This window comes from Cebidichthys violaceus, unplaced genomic scaffold (assembly GCF_023349555.1).
Source record: "Cebidichthys violaceus isolate CVI_PGR_0920_01 unplaced genomic scaffold, fCebVio1.0.p SCAF_85, whole genome shotgun sequence".
In the NCBI taxonomy this organism is placed as follows: domain Eukaryota; kingdom Metazoa; phylum Chordata; class Actinopteri; order Perciformes; family Stichaeidae; genus Cebidichthys; species Cebidichthys violaceus.
In genome coordinates this window covers 184998-208393 of record NW_027176970.1, presented here as the reverse complement: position 1 = coordinate 208393, position 23396 = coordinate 184998, and the positions used below count along the sequence as shown (strand labels likewise).

Here is a 23396-nt window from a genome sequence, read left to right as displayed (position 1 = left end):
CATCAACGTGAATCGTGTAGATCGCTAGAGTTTTTTGGCTGGCAACCGGCCAGCCAGCGTTTCTCAGATTGGAGTGAGACAAGGAGAAAAGGTGATGTCGTGATCTTCGCAATAAAACATCTTTGATGTGACGTGTCGAGTCTTGGCCAATCAGCGTTAAGATGCCTACACCGTCTTCATTTCCCTCCGTTAAAGTTTAAGTTACGTTACGTACCGTTACAGTTCAGACTTGCGGGGTTAATTATAACGTCCACTGCATGCGGAGCTTTGTCGATTGTTAACGTTCGTCATTATCGTAAATTAGGAGGAAAGAAACGTAACGTAATGAAACATGCTACAATGACGAACACACGAATAGGCCCCAATTATGAAAAAGAACTATCGTAATAGGCTAACTTTATTTTTTTGATTTGATCATGTTTTGTTTTATTTCTTTTTTTAAAATAATAATTTAGCCTACGTGTTGTTTGTTTAAAAACGAGGCCAATGCGTAGCCTTCATCAGAACATGGAATGACTGTATAAAACACATTCATTTCTGATCAGCGCAGCCGCTGACTCCAAAGATAAGACAACAGAATCAACTAAGCTTGGCATTTAGCCTGGTCTGGAGCAGGCTAGCTGCAGAGAATAAATCACCATGGTAACTTGACCAGGATAAAGTTATCCAGCTTTTGAACAACCGACTGCAGGCTAAATTCAGCCAGGATAACCAACATATCCTGGCTTAATCCCTTATCTAGGTTTCGAACAACAGGCCCCTGGGCCTGGATAAAGGTGTTGTAATGACCACAGCCAGTGTACTAACAGCTATTATTTTACTCTTGATAAACTACCTCAGCCAGAGTAGATTATCATTTTAATTTAAATAATTGACCTGGATTGAATGCATATTAATTGCAAATAGAAGATAGGCTACAATTCTAACAGCTTTACAGTAACAGTAGAAGTCCATTAATATTAAGCCATACAGTAACAGGGTTCAAGAGCTGAATTTTTTGCTTAAAGTAAATGTCTTATCACTTAATTTCCTTGTCAGAGTACACCATAATGCTACATTTTAAAGCTCATATTTAAAATATAATGATCCTGGAGGAGCATGCCCCCCCTCCGCCCGTCGTAGGGTAATACTACAACGTTTGGAGAAGTGTATCTCTGCTGCCTTGCTGTTGGATAACAATCGAGGATTGTTGGAGTTTATTTGCTTCTTATTTATGTTGTTATATCATCAAATTGGAGATCTCAAACCCCACTGACGTGTGTTGTCACCATACCAACTTACAGCAACCGCCATTTTCTTTTGAACTAGTGAAATGAAGGCGGAAAAAAGTACAATGTCCAATCCACTCTGATTCTATTTCTATGGGTGGATCTCTGCTTCTCTTTGAAGCATTAAAGCAGTTAGCGAAAAGGTGGAAAACTTCAAAGGGAAATTGTGGAGAAGATTACGAATGTGTTTCTAAACACTGCCACTAGATGGTACTAAAGAGTGACATTTTGCAGATTCTACCTTAATCAACTTGAAAAAAGCAAATTGTGGACTTGACTTCTTCATTGATCGACTGCGTGTGGATCAACATCATGAATGCAAACACACTATGGAGAACGACAGGAAGGATTCTATTACATCAAAGATTATTTTCAGTCTCACTTTATTTAACGATGATGTGAAAAGTAAAGGCTGTCCATAACATTCAGACAATAAAAGAAGTATGTTATTCAAATCCCCCCATAACAACTAATGGCTCCAAAAAAATGTTCAGGTGTTCCAAGTGTGATACTTATTTTATACAACTTTTTCATATCTATACCTCATCTGTACATAACATAGTTACAGATACTGTAAAAAAAAAAAAAAAAAAGACCAAGTATCCTTGTGGCATATTAGTGAAATATTTCCTATGTAAAAATGAGAATGTACGTAAAGAACTTTTACATATACATATATATATATATATATATATATATATATAGTTTTCTATTCTTTCTGTAATAAGAAAACAAGTTATTGCCCCTCTTGAACATGTTGCATTAAACGTAGGTTTTGTTTTCTGTTTTAAACTCTTAATTGAACTTAACTCCATGTGAAACCACATATCAAACTGACAAAACAGTAACAGTATGGACCTGTGTGTTTTTCCACTAAATATATACGTCATATTGTTATATTTTTGGACATGTATGTTTCGTGTTCTCCAGAAACCCTGATAATGACACATACAAAGATATAATTATATACGTATATGTCACTTTGATCTGCAAACTGAAAAGGTAGAAAGACCTGTGGCAAATACAAACCATTGGCATGACGTTATTGATAACAGGAAATTATGAGCCCTTGACCTACCATAATTGCATTTGAACAATGTTTCATCCGTTTTTCATCCAAAAAGTTTGAAATGAATCCTAATTAAAAAAAAATCAGGGCACATTAAAAAAAACAACAAAAAAAAACAGAACAATACCTGATGATCTGCATTTGGCATTTTAGATTAACTAAAAAAAGTCATTTTGTAATTTGGTAAATGCCAGGAGTGGGTTATTAGCATTGATCGTTTGCTGCTACTTTCATTTTATTGCCCTCAGTGAATAACTGCTAAACCAGTAGCATAGTCGATATGATGATGTTGAGTCCACTGAGAATCTTGGCATTGACATGTGTGAGCTGATCAACAGGTTAAAATAACTTAAATCCATGATTTCTAAGGAAACGGAAAAAAAATCTAAACTGTAGTTGGGAAGATGAAACGACAGAGTGGATTTGTCACGACAGTTGCAAAAACAGAGGTAACTCTGTGAATTATACATTTCATTTCATGCCGTCTTGAGAAAGCCAAATACCAAATATTCCATACATGGACACCATCATGGGGGCATCAGCAAATTGTACACAATCACATATGATGTAATATATAAAATGTGCAGTTAGTTTTCTTCTCCTGAAGGAAGAACCAACCCTCTGACAATGTCTCTCACTCACTTGACCGTGATTCTCTAATTGGCAACGATGAGGGAGACACCGTGACTCCTTGGAGGTCTGTGCTCGGGGCTTCCCTGCTCCTGTGCTCAGCAGGGGCTGGAAGTGGAGGAGCTCTCACGGGAAGTCACCCTGATGTGTCCGATAGCAGGCGGATCTCTGCTAGCTTGTCTCCCCACTCCAATTCTGTGTCCTTGACTGGCCTTTTCAACTAAAGACAGTGTTTATGATCAGACATCAACTTGCAGAGGAAATCCACTCCAGCTGAAGTGGAGCTTTCACCAAGTTCTCCCACACTGTCCCATGCATTGAGGCAATTGAATTTAAAGAAATCTATGACACGTTGTACAGTTTACAGATGTGTGGCCAATGTTGTAGTTTGCTGGGTCTGCGCCAAATTCACCTAATTTATGTTATGTGGGTCCTGCAGGCTACAATATAAGACAACAGGCACAGCGTTCAACAAACGCCTTAAAAACTAAAAACCAAGACACCAATGGTGAAACATATGCTAAGAACAACCATCTTGCACTCCATAAAAAGTCCTTTTTTTGTCTGGAGTCTCTGTTTGCTTTTCTCCTGCATGAGGACGACACCGTGTCGATGACCGTTTTGCTCAGTGCAGCCTTCTTGGGCCCAGTTCAACAGCACTGAATTACATTTCCATAGCAACTGAGGTATGTTCACTGTTGCTAAGTGTGAAGTGATTTATCTTGACACTCAATGTGACAGAAAGCCCTGCGTCTGTGCTTTATGCTCTATCAATGTGACCAGCAGTGGTGTCATCACCGTCTTGGAACTGAAAGCTACAGCCGTTTGGGGCTTATTATGCAAGGCTCCCTCCCATGTCTCCATTGTCTTTACTGCTGATCATGGAAATTCAGGCCAACCATTTAATCCAAACTAGTTGTGGAACTGGTAGACCTACATCCTTTCCAACATCACCTCTTGAATGTTGTTTCTTTCCAAAAAATAATTGTGCCCTTTTGCCATTGACATGAAGCCATCGCCCCTGTCTGTGCTGGTTAGTTGTGAGGGCTAGATCAGAAGGACATCTTAACAGTCTATGGAGACCACTCTGTGGGGATCAATATGACCAGGCCTGTCATTAATGTCTGAAAAGCACCTGAAGTCATAAGGTGCTCTCTTACGTTTTGATCTAAATGTGTGCATTTCTTGGCATAAAACACACATAAATAACAACTGTGGAACACTCTTTTGGTGCCTTTTAGCTCTATTTTCTAATATATGCAGCCTTGGAGACCTGTTAAAAGGCATAGCATCAATATTCTGTATAACATGCTTTCTGAGGACATATTAAGGAAATTGTAAAATATTAAAGGCTTATGCAAAGTCTGATGTGAAATCTCTGATGAAACCAGTGGTGCAAATTTAGCGAAATGGTAAAAAGAGCCATGTGCGTCTTTCTCCAAGTTAAGAGGAACGGGTCCCTGGTGCCTTTTCATGTTCTGTGACTCACAAGCTTTGATGTTTCTTACTTTGCTGCCCATAAGCTAAATGATCAACAATTACACAAACCAATTTCGGATCTCTTTCCGCATGTCTAATTCTTTGTAGGGTTCCATGTCATGATCACCTGCTTCTGTTACAAGCTCTACATTTAGAACCCCTTTAATTGTCCATTCACAGCATATACAAAGCTTACAGTACATCAAAGTCAGAAATGATGATATATACATGTCTCCACAAGAACAGGAAGGGGACGGGGAGAGTATTCGATGATTTCCTTTGTTGGGTTTTGTAAAATCCATGTCTCCACACTGGTATCCAGTCACTGAAGCAGTGAAATACTCAAGTTAGATGACAAGCTCAGACGTAGCCGGGAGCACATTCATACAACAGATAAGGAACAGAAACAGACAATCCCCTCTGAAGCAGATAAGGCTACACGTCAGGTCAGGGCTGGTCTACCACTGTTCTGCTATTGGGGTATCAGTGTGTCTGTGGTTGTGTGTGTATTTGAGTGTTTTTGTGTTTGTTTGACTGTGCATATGTGTATTTGCCTAGGCAAGGGGAGCAGATGAACACAGGGACATTGCTGTGAATCATGGGAGTTTGTAAGAGTCATCCAATGCCCACTCTGTCTCCTCCCACCCCTTTCCTGACTGAGGGTTTCAGTTCTCAAGAGAGGCTGGGGTGAAGAGGTACGAAGAGTGATACTCGGCCCCTCCCCCTCTTCTCCCCTTGTCCTCCTTGTTCCGAGACAAAATACGCACATACGCTGACGATATCAGTCTATTTTTGTAGAAAAAAAGAACCATACATGTCTCCTCTGCAAAGAGCCAGGTGGGGGAGTGAATGAAGCTCACAGGCCAGAGACCATTACCCGGTAGGAGGGGGGCATGTGTCTGTGCCGTGGACTGGAACCAGGGCTGCCATTGGGGCTGGTGCAGCTGGCATCAACCCCTCCTATGGAAGGTAAGTAGGCATGGTGCAGGATGGGAAGCTGCAAGGACAGTCGGCGCTGTATGCTGCAGACAGAAAAGGAAAGTCACAATGTGAGAGACAGAGATAGAGAGTAACTAAGTACATTTACTCAAATACACAGAAGTATAATTGTGGGGTACTTGCATAGAAATATTTTTATTTCTTTGTGATTTTTTTATTTTTACTAGAAACTTTGGTCCTTGGCATACAAGTTGGAAGCCCTACACTCCCACCCACCACTCTGACCTCCACATTTTTTGCCCATCTTAGGTCACAAAACTTGCTGCATCGGCACAGAACACTTTTAATATAAAAGTGTTCCAAAATCCAATATGAATGTAATTATTTGGGACATTGGGTTAGATTTTACATTTAAGTATATTATTTACATATATTATTAACTATAAATTACATAACCCTACTGCAGTCTCTCCAAAAGACTGGGTCGGCACCCACAAATGGGTCACAAGAGATTTTATTAGGGTCGTCAAATACATTTGAACGTGTTATCTAACATTCATATATGCAGTACACCTTTGAGCCACATGAAACTGAAAGTTTGTATGATTGATCATTGATCTGATTGTAGCCTACTTTTAACTACTTTCGTTTAACTGATGAGAGGAAACAAAACAAATGAGATAGCCTGTTGACTCTGCCCAAATGCATTTATTTGGTCTCATTTATAAAGTATTTTGGGTATATGTTTTCAATAACACATTTGTAAAATCAAGTAGTGAGTTATCATTAACGTATATCTCTTCAAAATGACTGGTTAACCTATTCAAGTTATTATATAAAAATGGTCAGGAACGATCATTTACAGTAACATAGAAAAGATGGATCACAACAGACAGGCAAAGCATAGTTCATAAAGATCTCAGGATGTTTTCCAATTGTTCTTCCTGTATTCTTTAGGACCCTCAGTCCCTTCTCCACTTCTCCTTACTAAACCTCTAATCCGCCGTGCCTCTCAGCTTCTGGGATCATCTGACAAAAAGAACATTTCATGCTTCCGCCTGCTGTGACAGATCTCACCTAGCGCCACTGCCAGCCGCTTGCAAGAAAATTACATAACCAAATGGCAGTTATGTAAAAAAAATTAAGAGGGGGTAATGAAATCCAAGCTCAATCAGTGATAGACCTAGAGAAAACTTGTAATTAGGTGAACTTTGTTAATATTAATGGGCCTAGTCAGTTGTCCTGACCTGTTTCTACTTGTGATGGAAACATCTTTCTCATAAAGGACATCATTTTTTGATGTATAATATGACACAGACACAACATTATGCACCTGGTGTGTGACTTTCGGTAGCAGTCGTCATGTCACAAAGTCTTACCATTTGTGGTCCTCTATCTTTACTCTTACCATACCTCTTTTCTCACTTCTTTATATTTGTCTGTTCTTGTCCCTCTCGCTGCCTCTTTGTCTCTCTTCCCTCCATGTGATCAAACATTTATGCGGCACGGGAATAGCTCCAAGTGTTCCTTTACTTCTCCTCCCTGTCTATTTTCAGAGCTGCTTCCAATGCGAACTGTAAATCACTGGTTACATAAGCCTCTGTGAGTCTCTACCTCTTTCTTTCTTTCTCTCTGCCTTCTCATATTCATCCCTGTCTCTCTTTCCTATCTAAACGTCCTTCTGTCTTAATCCATCTTCTTACTGTAACTGCTCTCTCTACAATATTTTACCCCCACCTTGTCTGCTGTCTCTCCCATTTATTTCCATCCATCTGTCCCTCTATGTCACGCATTCTTCTCCTGGGTCTAGTTAGCTCTCAATGAAGCATGAAGTACCCCCCCCCCCCCCCCCCCCCCCCTCCATTGATGAAGTCAACATCCCTCAACTTTGCTTCCTTATGAATAGTAAGTGAATGTAGCTCAGCATTTGTCACAAGTGTCTCAGATCATCATCTCTTACAAGTTGGGACAACAAATCAATCAACTGCACGTCTACGCATGCATACTGTACAAGCACACGTGTGTGTTTATGTACGCGTTTGACTGTGAGTATATATACTGCAGTAAGTCTTGCATGGTGGGACAATAAACATACACACTGTTTGGTTATATGTATGTTGATGTGCGTGGGAGAGAAAAGTATAGGACCGGTCCATGCTTTCGCAGGGCTCTGTTGCCAGAGCAACCGCCTGAGAACTGCTGGTGGTTGTGATACGTGTAATGTGTAGTCTGATGAAAAAGCTGACAAGACAGTGAGAGGGACATCGGGGTAGAGGTGCTGAAGAAATAGAAGAGCTCACTGTTCGGGCGAGTTGATATCCTCCAGTGGACCTCTGTTTATTCTGGAAGGATCCATGGAGCCCCACTGCGCCTGAGGCTTCTGCTCCAGGTGATTCTTCAGTATCGACTTCTCTCCATCTGTATTGAAAACACATGTAGGTATTGTAAAAATTATGATAGGCTGTGTCAAATGGGCTGTCATACTTAACTGCTCAAATGCTGGACTTTGCATGTGCCAGGAATCTGGGACCAAGACAAGACCAATACTTTGAGGAGTGGGGACCAAGTCAAGACCAGAACAGTGCCCCTCACTGCAACACGCAAACCATATAGGCACTCCTCAAATTGTTCCACAATCCCATAGAAAACAAATGAAGCTTCCTCTTCATTCACTTCTTAATTACCGAATATACTATATGTGTGCATAGTAGCAATGTCTTGACAAAATAATTGCAATGCAAAAGATGAATTTTATGTGTTGAATTTTCATTTGTTTTCTATGAGCAATCACATTAATAATAATAACAAATGAATCCGATAATCCAATTTAGTAACATTCCTGCAGTTGTGGTCACGACTGGTCTTGCAATGAAGTAAAGAGTTCTCTTTGTTTGAAAAAAACAAAAACCATCAATAAGCTGAAATGTGAAGACATATTCATATATATATTCATATTCGTTATTCATAATATTTACCTGCCAATATGTCATCAACCGTGTCTGTCAACTGACTGTAAACTAGTCCGTTTCGTTTTTCCAAAAAGGAAAACAGATTGCATAATCTAACACATCACATATGCAGAGTGATATTAAAGCCCAGGTAAAAACTAAAACTTACACCAGTTTGGAACAAATTCAAAAAGTGGAAATGGGTGCAAAGAAAAATAGAACATCATAAGTAAGACAGAAAAGAAAGAACCCTTATCCAGAGAGGAAGGCGGAGAGGACACAAGAAAAGGCTTCCCAACATTGATTTCTGCACTCTTCGCTCCGGATGTAGCGGGGGCCGACGAGGTTGACACACAATAAGAATTGTAGTAAACAGCCTTATCGGTTTAAAAATTTTTTACCTGGAGAGTAATGGGATGATTTTTTCCCCCCTACAGAGTTTTCTCTCCAGTTGTCCCAGATTTCCCAGCACTTGCTGACCTGATTCACTGATCACAGCACTCCACGCCCCGATTGGACATCTGAGCTCGCTGAACTATTTTTAAGCAGACTAGTCCTCTTTGCATTAAAAAAAAAAAAGCCTAACCTTACAGCACTCATAGCTGTGTTAAAAGCACACACACAGATATTCTTTATGGATTCAGAATAGGTGTTCATGCCACAAAGAAAGTATTCGGTTGTTGAGTTTTCTTTTTTTAAATGTCAACAGACCAGAGCCCTAAGCTGCTGCTTAGTTCACCTGTGTCTTGGGTCGACTTTGATTCGCTAATCTGCAGTTAATGCTTTCAACAGTAAAGCGGCACAAACTGACCAAAATGTAAATAAATTTCTGCTGTGCAGCATGAGGAAGATGATAAACATGACGGCTGTTTATCCACAACAATGACCTCTAACTTTTCGGCCGAAAATCCGTTCTCAGCAGCTAATCCGTCAGAAAACTACACCTTAACTGTCACCCACAGGTTTTCTCCATCATGAAGATAGACAGAGAGAGAGATAGAGAGATACAGAGATAGACAGAGAGAGAGAGATAGAGAGATAGAGAGATAGAGAGATAGAGCGATGGAGAGAGACGTGAAGTGTGGCTTCTCAGTGAGGGTAATCGCTGTTGACATGGCGTTCTACACTTATAACAGCCACTCATTCACGGACCTCAATACATTTAGACCAGCTCTCTTATGAATACTGATGACTGCAGTTCGGAGCCGGCGATGATGATGATGATGACTGCCAAGCACAAGCAGATTGAGGCTGGGCAAAGATTATATGCTGGTGATCTTTGAAGGAGGCTTAATGACCTGTGATTTTATTTCCATAATGTCAGGTTGGCGTTTCTGAGCAGCATCTAATGTGCTGTCTCTCTTTGTCTGATCTCTCTTTCTCCTTCTCTCCTCACAAGATCATTATCGTGAACACTTCGGCAACCTAGACCTCTCTGTGTGAGTAAAAAGTAATAGCAAGGTCGTCTATCGCTAAATATGAGAGTCTTGCTTTGAGAGAGCTTTGGCTCTACTAAGGTTTAATTCATCTGTCAGTCTGTCAGGAGCAGGAATATGCCTATATAAATGAATAAGACAGCCCACTTTTGTTGCTTCATTGTATCTGATCCCTATGCCCCAAGAGGCAAACGGATAATTTCTCTACCAGCATCAGCATGTTTTCCCTGCTGAGGGAAATAATAGTTGATGGCTGTCTGATCCTTTCAAAGAAGCTACATTTATTTTGGAAGGCGTGTGCGCTGCAGAAATCAGCTATCTGTATTTCTTTCATTTTTTTTCCAATTTAAAAATGACCGATTCCCAATTGTTGCTACCAACTACAACTGGTGTCAATGGTAGAGGTATTTGCTCCTTCACCCAACACAGGTTTTTAAATATGACTGAATTTAGTAATCTGACACAAATACAGATTATAGTTTTTTTCTATAAGAATATTTCTACAAACAAATATTTGTACAAAAAAGTGTCTCTGTTCTCTCCTGACAAACTAACCAGGACAGTGCATACACAGATTTAGTCTAAAATAAATGTATCACTACGAGCCCAAACAATTAGAATTTTAGTGAACTAAAATTAAGCCTGATATCAGCCGCCAGCTGTTGCCAGTACTTTAGAGACATTATTCTCAACAAATTAAAAAAAATGTTATAACGTCTTTGTTTAAATAATGCAAGACAATTATTTTCAGGTAATATTTCTTTTTTTTTTTCTTTCTGATGAACCCTGATGCACGGCTGAAAAACCCAAATATCAAACTTACAAAATTTTATGCAGTATTCTGGTTCGGTTAAAGCTAAGACAATCAAAAATCTCACAGATGGTAGCTCATTTACTAATTATCCACTAATCAAAATAATCTTGGCACTGACTTCTAGCTCTCTGCGTTCCTTAAAAAGACAACACTGAGCCGCTCCATCAACCAATTGTGCAACAACACAGACATATTTTTATTTCAGATCAATCCTTGTAAGGGTACCCAACAAGGCTAAAACAGGAGGATGTGTAAGGCAGAGAAGGAGGAGGAACAGAAAGAAGCAGAGAACAAACTAAAACACAAAGAGGCATTTGACACGTTGCCTGGTGAATGTACTAACTAACTGCCATCCGTTCATTGCGTAACTATGAACTTTCACAGATGAGAAATTTCTCAAACAATTCCAACACGGTCTGCTCCCAATCTGCAGAATGAGCGCAGCTGTTTTACTGTTTTACCTTCCCAAACTCAGACAGATCCATTCCTTGAGAGCAGCTTTGTGCTGGCGTGTGCATCCGATGTGCTGCTGTACGTCACATCACCATCACCCTGCGTCTGTTAAAATGGTGCCTAATGCAAAGCGATGCTGCTGGGGTGTAAAGATTCACTGATTCAATTTGAGGACCTCGGCTACATAATGTCTAAGATACAGCTGCATCAATTCAAGCAGCCTGTATTGGGCAGACTGTGGGAGGGTGAATGACTCAAGCTCTGGAAAAGAGGGATATGACACATATCTTTAGATTTTAGTACCTGCTGTTTTACTTCTTGTGTTTCCCTTTGCTTGTCTCACCCAATTATGGTTCACCTTAACTGACCCCTCCTCCCTTCTTTAATCTTCTCTCTATTTTTCTCTTGAGTACGTTGTTCAACACACAGCAAACAACATCCCACACACCAAATAATTAGGTGCAAAATCAAGTGTGGACTCACTTTGGGCTTAATAATAACCGGTGAGAAAGAAGTGTGACTACAGTGTGTGTAAAACTTGCTAAGCAGCAGTGGAGTATGCAGGTACTCTAACTAATCTTATGACTTATCCCAAGAAACGTCACAGACTTGCTGTCAGGCAGAGTACTCATGTGTCCCTTCTTCACCTGCAGCTGATAGGAGCTCCAGCAATGGAAAAAAAGGAAATTTCACGATATTTCTTCAAGTCGCTGCTCTGAAAGCCGCATTAAAATCCTTTATGAAAGCCACCGAATATGCAAACGTAACTGCATAAATAAAGGGAAACAGACAAATATGCACAGCACCTCATTACAGCTATAAATATGACTTCATATTAAATTGCATCAGACTGAATCACGCTGAATTGAGGTGAGACAGGGCTGAATTGCATCTTACTGAGCTGCTCATTGTTGGGTTTATCTTGGTCTATACAGACTGCTGCAATCTAGTTTCAGCCACCAGAAGCAGCATTAAACAACCCATCTGAGCAGCTCCAGTCAGTTAGTGAGGAAGAAAAGATAAGTCATCTTGGATTTTACATGGGTTGTATTGATTGTAATGGAGATCATCAACCCATCATGAGAGTAAGTGATGTGTTTGTTACTTCACGCCCACCAAACATCAACACTGTTTCTCCTGATAGTCTTTGTGGGATTGTATCTTTCTATTCATCTATTCATTGCCTGGGTCTAGACCTTTGGATCTGCCCACTCCACCTAGTTGACTACTTCGTCTGGCATCAAGACATGCAACAGCTGTTTCTCAGTTGTTAAAGCAATCGATCCAACGAGCGCCACAGGGGGATTAACTATTAGGGATGAACAGATCCGACTTCTTCAGTCCCTATAATGATACGATTCCTGGCCTTTAGGTATCTGCCGATGCAAAGTAAGATCCGATACCAGTGTTTGATTAATGAGCTGTATGCCTCACTGTGTGGAAGAGACTGAGATCAATCTTTTATGTATAAAGCAACATCAGACTTGACTTAAATTTTACTTTCCTAACTTTGTGCAACAAAATTAAACAAATAAATAAATATAAATGTACTAGATTGTTATTTATTAAAATAATGGTATCCGGTACCAGATTGGCCTATTGATCCAGCTATTTGAGTCAGTATCGATATACATATATGTATATACGATATAAGTATTGGTATCGGTCCATTTTTCTATGAGGTGAAACATTTTCCATGTGCTTTGTAAGTACTGAATGCCTAAAATAGGTGGTGTCCCACTGATGCCTTAACAGGACTGCGATAGGACTATATGGAAATATTCAGCCAGTTTCTCACCTTTAGCGTCTGTGAAGTTGCGTATGCTGAGGATGTTGTTGGCATCCGGGTAATGGTTTTGTTTGATGTAGGGAGTTTTCTCTGGGGTGTCCTGCAGCTGCATGGTCACTTCTTCCAGCTCTTTATCCAGCTATAAAACAGGAAAAACAAAGAAAATATTAGTTTGATGTTTCTTTTTTGTTTTTTTTAAGTGAATACATTATTATCATAAACTGAACCATCTTTAATTACATCAAGTTTGCAGAAATCATTCAGAGACAACCTAACTCAAGTAGGCTACTTGAGTTAGTGTGGCTCTATGGATAACTTCTTTTCATTTCAAAACATAGTGAAGAAGGGAAAATACTTCTGCCTGCCAAAGACATAATCATTTTACTAGTGTCTGAGTAGCTCCTCATTTAAAACAATCATGAACAAAAGCAATGATAACAGCAGTAATTCACCTCGGAGAGAGCTGATAAAAAAGCCAAGGTGATTGTTTTTTTGTCACTCAATGTCAGTGAACATTTTAAGGAAATGAATCAGAGCTAAGGTACTGTGTGGATGTTTCAGAGACAACAGCATCGCTCTCAGAGTTGAATTAATGAAATGACAATTGAAATTGACTGGCTTCGAGAGAGCTAGTTGTGTATTCGTTTTTTAAGTTCAATGGAGTTAAAGGATTTGCTTTTTCTTCCTTCTCTTGTACAACTTGTGCTCAATTACTGTTTCTTCAATTACATTAAAAAGCTTCTTCTTATCCAGCGATTGCATTAAACACCCTGCCACCCACTGCACCGTTGTAAAATGACAATCAATGTAAAAAAAGAAGTACAACATGAATGTGTATTCATCAGGTCAGACCTCTGTTATCCTCATGCGGAGGCGGTGGTTATCAGTTTGAAGCCCGTCCAGTCGCGAAGTGTTAGCCTGGTTGACGCTGGTGACTGAGGTGGAGGTCTTGGAGTCTTCCTTCTTCTGGTTCTGGGTGAACTTTAACCTGCGGTTCTGGGTGGCTGCGTCTGGGTTGGTCCTCATGGTGATTAACTGGAAGAAGGGTTTTTTGGGTGTTAGTCAGAGCTGCACAAATTACATGGGAAAAAAAGCTACACATAACTGTTTACGCTGCAATTTTAGGACACAGGATTTAGTGAAGTGTGGTGAGTGGATCTGGTGATAATCAAGCACTCCAGTTTTTGAGTTATCCAGGTTTGCTCATACACACACGCACACCCACACCCATACACACACACACACACACACACACACACACACACACAAACACACACAGACACACACACACACACACACACACACACACACACACACACACACACACACACACAAACACACACAGACACACACACACACAGACACACACACACACACACAAATAAACTGACCTTGGGAACAAAGACCAGACAGAGCGTGATGGTGCTGCAAAAGATGATCACCAGTGCCACAATGCAGAACTGGACATTGGGCTGGTCCCTTGTAAGAAAAGACACTGCAGCGCCGATGATGCACATGATGCCCACGTTGTAAACACTCATCCCAATGTATTTGCTGTCGTTGAGAGCAGGGATGCTCACGTTCCTGGTCTCCCATGCCAAGAAACAACCAAATAACTGTTGGGGAAAAGAGAGGAAAAGTAACATTTGTTTTTATTAAAACATGTTTGAGAGAAGGTTAAACTGCAGGCAGTATCTCGGGGGCATCGGGCACAGTTAGTCAACAGTTTTGGTCATCCTCACTTTTTAAAGCTATGCAGTTTTTTGTTTTTCCAGAATAAAATATGTTGTATTCATCTTAATGTTGTTTATTGTACACTGCTCTTTATTGTTCTTCATAAATAGAGTGCCGAGAAACATATAATCTTATTTGATTTAGCGTTAAGAAACACTTAAAATGTCAAAGAAAAATCAAGTCCATAATTTTAATTCCTTAAAGAGGAGGAAAATAATCTTAAGAACATCTTTCAAATGTTTTAAAGCAGTCTTTGGTTTCATGCTTGTGAAATGTTTATTTAGAGTGTTTGTTTTGTGGAACATTAAAGTTGCAGCAGCAGCCTGCTGAATAATTCACTGGGTGCTGTATAAATTGGCCAGCCTGCTTATCCTAAAGTCTAAATGAGAGTTAGCGGAATGACAAGCAGCAGATTTACAGGAGCAGTCATCAAGGATTAGTGGATCTCAGGTGTGTGAGCATGTGTATGCAAATGTGAAGTGATGGAGATGTGCGCGTGTATGCATTCATATGTGAGACTGTGTGTGTGTGTGTGTGTGTGTGTGTGTGTGTGTGTGTGTGTGTGTGTTTGTGTGTGTGTCTGTGAAGGCAGGGATGACTCAAGCCATAATGCTTCTTTTTGCTGCGCTGTCCCTCCCCCTATGCCTCATACAGATGTGGACTCCTGTCAATCACTTGATACAAACTTTTCCTGCTGCTCAACTTCTTTGTTGCCATCTTATTATTTTACAGCAAAGCCCCTCCTACTTGTTAACCTACGATTTGATCTCTCCATCTTTTAACTCAAATTAATGAATTAATGTTTATTTTGATAGAGACTTATACAGTATGCATAGAAAATTGCACAACAATTATCCAATGCAATGTACCTTTATAGCTACTGCTAATTTCCAATGCCTTTGCTATTTGCATAAGATTCGTAGGAGTTAAAGCAAAGGTCAGTTAAGCAACAACACTAAACTGATATCACAACAATGTAAAGGAATAGTTTGACATTTTGGGAAGTACAGATTGGATTACGTTCACTGTGTAAATGTGTGTTTATGTGTGTGTACAGACTGTGAGTACATGATGAAAGGTTGACCCTTTCCTCTCACCATTAGCAGTCCCTTGTAGGCGTAAACGATGCCCAGCCAAATGGTCATGTGGGTGTTCTCACAGTGCTCCAAGAAGGGACGGATGGCTATGTCTCGGCCTTGGGGATCCGCCTGACAACACAAACACATAGAGCGGAGGAGTATTTAGTACAAACCTCTAAAAAGTAATTTACTTGTTTTAGAAAAACAAAGGCAGGTGAACAAAAAAGTGCAAAGTGTACAGTAACAGTGAAACAGGCAGCATTTCTTTGCGGAGCAACAAAACAGACTGAGAAAACCAGTAAAACAGCTGAAAGAAGAAATCCTCAGGAGACAAATGTCTCCACATTTGTTTTCTCTTTGCAGGTGTTCTAATTTCACATTCAATGACAAAAGCTACACGGACTGTCTGCTGCTAGTCAGAATAACGGTGTCACTGATCAAACATCTAGGTGTGTAATCAGACCGCGCCCCATCATGGCCACTGGGCTTCTCCAAAGTCGGCTGAAGTTAAATTAATCCATGCTAAGGACACTAATGGGCACGACTAATGAGGCTTATTCATTAATGTGATTTACACCTCTTCTTTTTCTTCTTGTTTCTCACTCAGTCTCTCTCAGGCTATCTCTCCATCCTGCCCCAGTCTCTCTATTTATTTAGCTGTCTTTTAATTTCCACTGTCTTTCATAACAGCTGGTGACACGTGTGACTTACGGGGGAATTAGCACCTGAGGTGGATATTAATATGCTAAAACACGTCACCTCTCCTCTCTCTTTCTCACTCTCTCTGTTAGGCAGAGCTTTAAAAAGCTTTTAATAAGAGCATTAGTCTGCCCTGCATGGATTCATCTGAGGCCACACCAATATATCAATGCTGAGACACCTGGGGCAAGGCTGGGCATAATGCCATGCTGCTCGCTAGGTGTGTGTGTGTGTGTGTGTGTGTGTGTGTGTGTGTGTGTGTCTTCAGGCTTATTTACAGTAAGACATGTCTAATGGCTCAGCAGATGGTGCTTGTGTGTATTTGTGTACACGCATCTACATCATAGTCTTTGATTTGCAGGAATTCAGTTCATAAGCAAAGCCCTTTAAGACAGAAAGCAAGGTGAGGAGAAAGGAATTATGCTGAAATGTGAGCTTTGTTTTGGTCGTTACTCCCCACACATACTACGCTGAGAATGCATTTTGTTAAATGTGTCTCATGTGAATGCCCTCAACACAAAATAAATACACACCTACACATACACATCCCTCTTTGGCTGCAAAATCCACTTCCACTAGTCCCTTTGACCCCCATATTCTCCATTCAGCTCCCATTAATGGAAATTGCAGCTATTCATGCTTTCCTCTATGACCTTGATGGATTTAAATTAGTGGTTTTCTATAGAATGATCACTTAAAATGAGAAATTAGTGCTTAAAAAGCTGCAGTGATTCACCCAACAGAGATGAACAGACAAGTGCCCATACCGTATCATTTCTGGATATCTTTGAAGTGTTGTATCATAGTACAGTTCTCTAGCTTTAATTCCCATGTCTCCGCCTTGGAAATACAACTTCCACACAGTGTTCCTCATCCTGCTTGCACTTGCTGTCTTTTGCTTTCAACATTCAATCCCACAAAGGTTTACGTATGCAGAACACATCACACGCTGTTTGTTAAAAGACACCGCAACGACAACGTGGCAGGCGGAACCCCCTACAACTCAGATGTAGATTCAACTTTTCCACCATCTGCCGAAGATCCTCATAACCTCTGATGTCTCAAAACAGAAACACATTATAAAGCGAGGATTGCTTCGATGGCAGTGAGTTCACACACTTTGTCAAAGCACTCATGTAACCCCTTCTGAGACTTCCCATGGCAACCGTGTGAGTCATGTCACTCATATCTGTGAACATTCTGGGACTCGATCACTGGAATATTGTTTACTTGACGGTGAAGGACTGGTAGAGCAGTGTTTCTGCTTTAGCAGCCATCAAGGAGGTGGAAACACAGAAAAGTGGAGCAGGAGATGACGCACAGACTGCCTTTTTTATATTTGAAAAGGAACCACAATTAGTTGATGCAGTACAGAAAATGGAACCTGAGACTCAAGCATGGTATTTTCATCATACAGCTACGGGTAATTTCTTCATAAAATAAATGTTTTCAAACTTAGAAATGTGTTTGAAATGAGGAAGAGAAAATCAGGAGTTATGCATAAGATACCCTGGTTTGGCAAAGTCTCTGTGTATGGATCATCTCTTGTCACAGGAAGTGATAGATGTTTGCAATACAGACAATCATTCTGCAAACTGCTGGTCACTTCTGACTGAAGTGGCGTGGAAGATGATGCTATACAAAAACAGGCCTCACTCCCTTTGCCTTTCATACATTTATGGAAGAAAGGACTAAAGCCCTTTTCAAACATGGAATATAACATTGTTGAGTTCATCTGTCAGACCAATGTTAATTGTTTGTTTCCGCTGAACGGCTTTACAGCATCATCTGCATCTTCGTCATTTCTGTATATTTAGGGTTACATTTTTGGCTGAGCAATCTGTTATTCAAACAACAATGCTTCGAGAAGTCACACTTGTTGCAAATTATTTTGTTCATTCAATATGAGAGGTACATTCTGCATCAGTGCTCTTTGCAAAGTCGCAGCTCCAAGCAAACTTGTGTCACTAACAACAAAATGATAAGACAAAATGAGATATAATGCTTATTAGGCTCGGGAGTCTATCGCAGCAGAGCAGACAGCGCCGTTTGGAGGGAAGCTGTCTGGGGAGTTGCCAGGCAACAGGGCTGTAGGCAGCAGGCGGCCCCAAAGCAGTGGTGATGGCGGAAAAAGTGGCGGTTCACTGTCATTTTTCACAGCATTAGCCCTCTAACGGGATCACTCTGGGAGGGCAGGCAGATTCTCTGTGGAGAAATGGAGCTAGATGAGGCGATGAAAGGAGTGATGAAGGAAAGAGGGAGAAAGAAATGGAGGGTGGGATGGAGAGAAGACAAGAAGTATGGATGGAAAGATGGAAGTTGAAATAAATGGAATAATAAAGGGATAGCAGGATAGATGGAAGAAAGGTACAAATGACGACATGGAGAGGTAAGATAAATATATGCTGTCAATCATGTTTCCTCAAAGAAAAAAGTGAAGGAAAGAAGAAAATCTAAAATAAAGAGACCATTAGAGAGCAGAGGGAAGTGAGCACATCAGGAAGAGCTAAGAAAAGGTGGAGAAATGGAGGTAAAGATTAGGGACTGACTATAAGTGGCAACTGTTTGAGTATTTATGTGTTTTTCTATCAAAATGGGTGCTCAGAGGAACACACTCCATGGTTCCCAAAGATAGGAGCAGAATAAAAGTTTATTTTTATTTTTGTATTCCAGTTGTTTGAGCCCATTTACTTCACTTGATTCATGTAGAAACATTTCCCAGCTTGTATGCCATGGGCTGCCTAAAAGGAGGGACACAAATTTGAAAACCTAAAATGTATAATATGTTTTGGAAAGTTACTGCCAGTGGTAAACTCACTAAATCCACATTGAATACTTTCATTCTCCTTCCACGTGCCATCAAAAAGCATAAAGGACAAAAAAGACCATATAGCCATATAGAGCATCCTGCATTCTCGTTTTCGAACTGACTCCACAATCACAGGCTTGTATTTGGATATGGATCTCACTCATGCTATATGATGGCCTCTGGCCTGTTGGAGAGCAGAGAGAGATAGACCAACAAGTGAGGGAGGAAATAAAGAACTCCCTCATTGTCATCTGCAGCTACTTCACACAGAGGTGTGTGTGTGTGTGTGTGTGTGTGTGTATGTGTGTGTGTGTGTGTGTGTGTGTGTGTGGGGGGGGGGGGGGGCATCTGTCCCTGTGGGTGCCAATGTTTGCATTCTGTGAGCACACATACGTAATGTGACTGGGATTGTTTGTGTGCCCGTATGTATGTGTGCATGTAGATGAGCTATCGGGCAAACACTGACGGAAACACTCCATCAAACATACTGGCAATTACAACAGAGGAGATTCCACCATGGTGAAAGAACGAGGGAGAAAGAGAGAGAGATGGGGACAAAAGATATGTATTTTGGGTGGAGCTTTAGACTTTGTGGCAGAAATTTATGTTGTAGTATTTTGTGACTGTGATGAAAAATGACGGAGGGAAAGCCACTGAGAATAGCAGAGAGAAAAAATAAAAATCATTATTAAAAAAAGGTCCTTTTTTTGTCCTCAAGGATGATTGTAAAAGCTTTATCATAAAAACGCTGCATCAAATTACTGTATTGTGATTACTCCAGGGATTAAATAATTTACATTTATGAACGCTGAGGCTATTTTAAATCTCTCTCAGAACACTAAGCAATGTCATATGTTGTTTATCAAATAATAATAAAAAATGTAGATTTTCTGATTGGTGATTGGTGGTGTTTTGAATGTCAGCGGGTGGCATCGTGATCTGCTGATGCCATGGGTACCAGCCCCACCAACTGTTTTCCTGGGCACAGAGACAGGGAGAGAAATGCAATGATACAGTGCTGTCTGATAGAGATTTCACGCAAACACAAACACATTATCCTGTGTGGCACCAACTGTTTTCATACATGCAAATACAGACATTTCCTGCATTAGTCGAATGCCATTCTCAGCCTGCCTCCGCTGTCTGAGGGTAAATACCGTTATTAGGACTGTAAAAGCTTGTGACAAATGTCATATCATGAAAAATCTAATGTGTTGAAAGTGGTTTTAGAAGACCACAGTTACCACAGTTAATCAAATTTCCTTTTTGGTGTATAGTCTCGAGGACTGGGGAAAGAAGGAGAAGCAGGATTTTAGAGAAATGTTACAAAGATGGAGGTATTTAAAGTATGAATGAGGGGAAGTAGAAAAGCCAGGATGAGAGATTTAGAGAGTGAAAGGGGGAGAAAAACAAACCAAGAGCACAGAGGGCAAAAAGATAGGAAGATGAAAGGCAACTTTATGATGGAGTAATTTGTAGGAAATCATTTGAGAAGCAGCGAGCAGAGTTTTCACAAGCCTTCTAAGAAATTCTGAACAGCAATAATGGCCTTTAGACAAGCAAATAGGAGAAGTGCATAGTGGGTGATTCGCTCAGCTGGTTGACAGGAAGGTTGATGCCAGTAATGCTAAAAAGGAGGTCACACCCACTGAGGAGATATTTTCTTATAGGCTCCACATGACGTAGCAACTACTGTAAATGCCCAGCCACAACTCAGATAGCAACCTAATTTCAAAATGTAATGACAGCAACTCTGATTGCCTCATCCTAACCAAAACTCTTTTAGTTTTCCCCTTAATAATGCATATGGTTGGATGGAACTCATGTAACTATAATTGTTGTATTTTCATATTCAAGAATATGCACCCAATACTCCCCTCAAATTCATATTCTTCCTATTTTGCCTGCAGCCATAAAGTCTTTGTCACTGTACAGTCTGGTTAGACACTGCTGTTAGAAATGGCTGCTAGCAACAAAGCTGTTGCCAAAATGTTGCTTTTTACTTTTAAAACACATAAAATGAATGCCAGCAATAGACTGTTAAACCCCAAATGGAAAGCGCTAACAGTGCAAACAGGGAGTACAAGGCATGTTTGCTGCGTGCCAAAGAGCTTCAGTACTTAGGGACAAACTTTTAGGAAGAAAGAACACTTTACTTTGAAGTCCCCTCATTTAGCAATAGTATAAACATTAAATACATGTTTATAACACTATAATGTCGTTGTAGACAGATATCAGTCTTTATTAATGTATTTGCCAGCAACTATAACCCCTTCTGAGGGCACCCATAATCAGAGGCTGCTGTATAAAACTGATAATGAATGACTAGAATATAGTAAAACAATGTTGTTGTAAGAATATAAATATTTCTTCATAGGAAAATTTATATATTTTTTTATATTATTGACAGACACTGTACATTAATAAACACTTAAGATGTCCTTAAATATGCGTACAACCAGTAATAGAATTAGCTCATGCTGTATGCAAGTATGGTCGAAGAACTATAGAGCAAGTATCAACTGACTTTTTTGTGATTAAGCCACCTGCATCATTCTGCGCACACTGCGTAGTATCACCCACTTCTCAGCTGCTGCAATAAATAGAGTTTCATGAACCAGTGCTGCCTCCCCAGTTGATACACTAGGCCTCCCCACTGAGGTGATGAGATTATTAAAGGACCTTTTAAGTGTTCCAGATGCTGGTGTGTGTGCAATAACAGTAAAGCACCTGATTCAATTAATGAAGCTCACAATTTTGAAGATCAGATGACGAACATCGGATAAAGCACAACAGTCACCTGTCAGGGTTTGAAAAGTTCTGGCTAATTAAAATCAGCAAACAACAACTTTCCAAGGAGGCTTACATTGTTTATCCTACCAATGTTTGGCTTTCTGAAGTGTGCCTCTTTACCCTCAAAATCTTCTCACATGTGTCCAGTTTTATAATTAATAGTTTTCTTTTGTTAAAAGGACCCTCTGAAGCTATTTTTATTTTATTTGAACCTAGTTTCTCTTTGGCTATTAAGTATTATTCATCCACTCATTACACAATATAGGGGGTTAGGCGATGTTATGTTAACATAAGAGCAAGAAACTTTGCACATTGAAAACCATGTATCTCCAAATATGGTGATTTTAAATTTTTCAGATAAACGGATGGCTGAAGTATTCTATTATGAGTTGCGAAAACTCATTGAAATATCCAAAAAATGCATTGACATTATTTTCTTAGCTCATAAAAAGTTGACGATATTGAGATACTCGGTTTTCACAGGATAGCAAATCAAAAGAATAATAGACCTACATCTAGGGAATATGTAAAGATGTTAAGGTGTTACTGAGGCAAATATGGTAACTTGTGATTTTCCCTTTTCTACTTAATCAAAACGTATACAGCACAGTGAGAAGAGTTTACCCCATAACGATTTTAAATCATAAGTCATATGGTACGTGCTCTTAAGGTATGTGGCACATACACTAGTATAAAGAAAGACAAATGAGGAGAAGGAAAGGAAGAAAAAAAGCCAGTGAGGAAAGGTTGGAAGAAGTGAGGATGGGGGGTGTGGGAGAAGGAGCCGAGGGAGAAAGCGAGGGAGGGTAAAGGTGGTGTGCCCCCAGCCGAGGCTGACCTACATGCAGAGGGGCCATGGTGGCAGGGCAGCAAGGCGCCGCTGGCACTCCGAGCCATGTCTCTGCCATCCCTCTACACAGTGTACGTGAACACCATCTAACATGTATATGTGTGTGTGTGTGTGTGTGTGTGTGTGTGTGTGTGTGTGTGTGTGTGTGTGCCTGTGTGAGAGAGCTTGTGTGTGTTTTACTGTAGTGTCCTAGTCACACCGGATGGGTGACCAGGATATTCCACACCAGCGCATCTTCACAGATATTATTCTGGTTCGCTTAATAAGAGAGAATGAGGTAAATGCGGAAAGAAAAAAGAAAGAAAAAAAGACAACAGAGATAAGATAATAACCCCAAACACGTAAGAAATTAAACACAATCACACTGTTCTTTATGCCAGATCCACACATACGCACACACTCTTCCAAATCGTTCAATCTTTAATATTCATTAAACTACAGAATTCACATCTCACCATACAGTTTCCACAGTTAAGAGTCTCCTCTCCCTCCTCTCCTCTTCCCCACTAATGATGATCAAATTATGTCTTTACTTGAATGTGTCTGTCTGTATTGAAATATTTCTGCTCCCTTGCTTGCTTGAGCATCCACCCCCCCTTTCTTCAAT

The 23396-nt window shown here is 40.2% G+C and overlaps 1 protein-coding gene across 1 annotated transcript in view; it reads right to left on the bottom strand.

Moving 5' to 3' along the window:
* Positions 1 to 4645: 4645 nt before the first annotated feature.
* Positions 4646 to 23396, bottom strand: part of gabbr2 (gamma-aminobutyric acid (GABA) B receptor, 2) — a 165059-nt gene continuing 146308 nt past the window's right edge. Inside the window, exons 14-19 of the mRNA XM_068702495.1 lie at positions 15657 to 15767; positions 14217 to 14441; positions 13678 to 13860; positions 12835 to 12964; positions 7686 to 7803; positions 4646 to 5468 (exon numbers count right to left, since the gene is read on the bottom strand). Coding sequence (XP_068558596.1) covers positions 5303 to 5468; positions 7686 to 7803; positions 12835 to 12964; positions 13678 to 13860; positions 14217 to 14441; positions 15657 to 15767 — 933 coding nt within the window. The 3' untranslated portion in view covers positions 4646 to 5302. The remainder of the gene's footprint in view (positions 5469 to 7685; positions 7804 to 12834; positions 12965 to 13677; positions 13861 to 14216; positions 14442 to 15656; positions 15768 to 23396) is intronic.